General features: G+C 61.0%; 1 protein-coding gene across 1 annotated transcript in view; it reads left to right on the forward strand.

The window, feature by feature from the left end:
* EMH_0008330 (uncharacterized protein) overlaps positions 1–2362 on the forward strand; it is a gene marked incomplete at both ends in the record, with an annotated part of 9667 nt that overhangs the window by 6971 nt on the left and 334 nt on the right. Inside the window, one exon of the mRNA XM_013498316.1 lies at positions 1–2360. Coding sequence (XP_013353770.1) covers positions 1–2360 — 2360 coding nt within the window. The remainder of the gene's footprint in view (positions 2361–2362) is intronic.

Raw genomic sequence — 2362 nt, forward strand, 5'->3', positions numbered from 1 at the left:
GGCAGCAGCAAGGGGGAGCAGGGCCTTTGGCGGCTTCACTCTGTTCTCTTTCGTCTCCTCAGCTCAGCAGCTCAACGGAGACACTCAGCAGCAGCTGTCTCTCTTCGCGTCCTTCTCTGTCTCTCTCTGCGCATCGCCCTTTGCAGCCTGGCAGCAGCAGCAGCAGCAGCAGCAGCAGCAGCAACAGCAGCAGCAACAACGACAACAGCAGCAGCAGCAGGTCATCACAAAGCGGCATGCTGCCACAAGCCACGACGCCTTCGCTGCAGCAGCCGCAGCAGCAGCAGGAACACCAGCAGCAGCATCAGCAGCAGCACCAGCTGCAACCTCAGCACCCGCTGCTGCCTCAGCAGCATACACCTGAGCGTGACCGTACGCAGTGCCCAACTCCTGCTGCGGTAGCGACTGCTGCTGCTGCTGCTGCTGCTGCTGCACCAGCTGCTGCTGCTGAACCAGCAGCTGCTGCTGCTGCAGCTGATGCTTTGTGCAGCTCGGTCCTTCTACATCTTCCTCCTGATTCTCCTCCGTTAGGTGCAGCTCCTGTTGCTGCTTCTGTCGCTGCTGCTGCTCCTGTTGTTGCTGCTGTTCCTGCTGCTGCTCCTGTTGCTGCTGCTGCTGCTGTTCCTCTTGCTACTGCTGCTGCTCCTTGCTGCTGTCCACAAATGTCGAAGCAGGGAATGACAACCGTCACAGCAGCCCCCGGGGTCCGAAGCAGCAGTGACGTGCAGCAGCAGCAGCAGCAACAGCAGCAGCAGCAGCAGCAGCAGCAGCAGCAACTGCTGCTCCAGACCCCAGGTCCTCAAACACCTGCGGTATTTGCAGAACATTGGGGAAAGGGCACAGCAGCACAAGAGGCAGCAGGTGCTCTCCCTTCTGCTGCTGCTGCTACTGCTGCTGCTGGTGTTCCTTCTAGTACAGCTACAGCTACTGCTGCTGCTACTGCTGCTGCTGCTGCTGCTGCTGCTGCTGCTGAGGCTGTTTCACCCTTACGGGCTGTCGATACACCTCAAGAGGTGCGGCTCCGTCTTAGCGGTGGTGCAGCTGCTGCAGCACCTGGTGCTGCCTGTGCCGCTGCTGCTGCTGCTCCCGCTGCTGCTGCTGCTGCTGCTCCTGCTGCTGTTGTTTCCCCTCATGTCTGTGAGACAGCGGATTGGTTCGTGGATGGCTCACAAACTCCCCAGCAGCAGCAGCAGCAGCAGCAGCAGCAGCAGCCACTGCAGCAGCAAATGCAGCGGCAGCAGCAGCAGATACAGACACAGCAGCACTTAGACGGCTGGCTGCAGCGAACCCCCGGCGGCAGCTGCTGCGTTCCCCAACACCGTATCAACAGCAGCAGCAGCAGCAGCCGCAGCAGCAGCAGATGCAGTAGCAGCAGAAGCAGCACAACCAGCTGCTGCAGCAGGAGAACCACCAGCAGCGACAAGAGGAGCTGCACGGCAACGCGGAGACAGAGAAGAAGCAGCTGCATGCAGATGTCTCTCCTGAAAGCAGATGCGCAGCACTTGGGCCTCCTAGGCCCCGAGCACCAGCAGCAGCAGCAGCAGCAGCAGCAGCAGCAGCTGCTGCTGCTGCAGCGACTGCAGCAGCACCAAGAGCAACAGCCAGAACTGACACAGGCGCAGGTTGAGCAAACGAAACAAATAAAGCAGGTGCAGCAGATGCAACAGCAGCAGCAGCAGCAGCAGCAACAGCAGATGCAGCAGCAGCAGATGCAGCAGCATCTGGAGCAGCAGCTGCATAGCCAGCACCAGCTGCAGCAGCTGACTTGCCCGCACCTAGAGCAGCAGAGGCAGAACGCATGCACCACTCCTCTTGCTGCTGCTGCTCCCTTGGGCGCCCGCTGCTGCAGCAGCAGCAGCATTCATCCTTGCTGCTGCAGCAGGAAGCCAGCTGCTGGTGGCTGCGGTCAGGAGGCCTCCGCTGCTGCGTCGCAGCACAACCTGTCGCTGCAGCAGCAGCAGCAGCTACAGCAGCAGCTGCAACAGGAAGCGAAGCAGCAGTTGCAGCAGAAGGTGCAGCAAGAGGCGCAGCAGCAGCAGCCGCTGCAGCAGGCAACACTGCAGACACAACAGCATTTCTATGGAGACGCCTCCATCTACTCGCAGCCGCGCTGCCCATGGCTACCCCTCAGACCTCAGCAGCAGCACGGGAAGCAGCAGCAGCAGCAGCAGCAGCAGCAGCAGCAACAGCAGCAGCAGCAGCAACAGCAGCAGCAGCAGCAACAGCAGCAGCAGTTCCCACTCCTGCAGCAAGGGCTGCTGTTGCAGCAGCTGAAGCACCCGTCGCACGCGCCGGTATTTGGAGCCGATATAACTGAAAGGACCCCAGCATCTTTTGCTGCTGCTGCTGCTGCTGCTGCTGC

The sequence above is a fragment of the Eimeria mitis genome, genomic scaffold, assembly GCF_000499745.2.
Source record: "Eimeria mitis Houghton genomic scaffold, Emh_scaff333, whole genome shotgun sequence".
NCBI classification, from domain to species: domain Eukaryota; phylum Apicomplexa; class Conoidasida; order Eucoccidiorida; family Eimeriidae; genus Eimeria; species Eimeria mitis.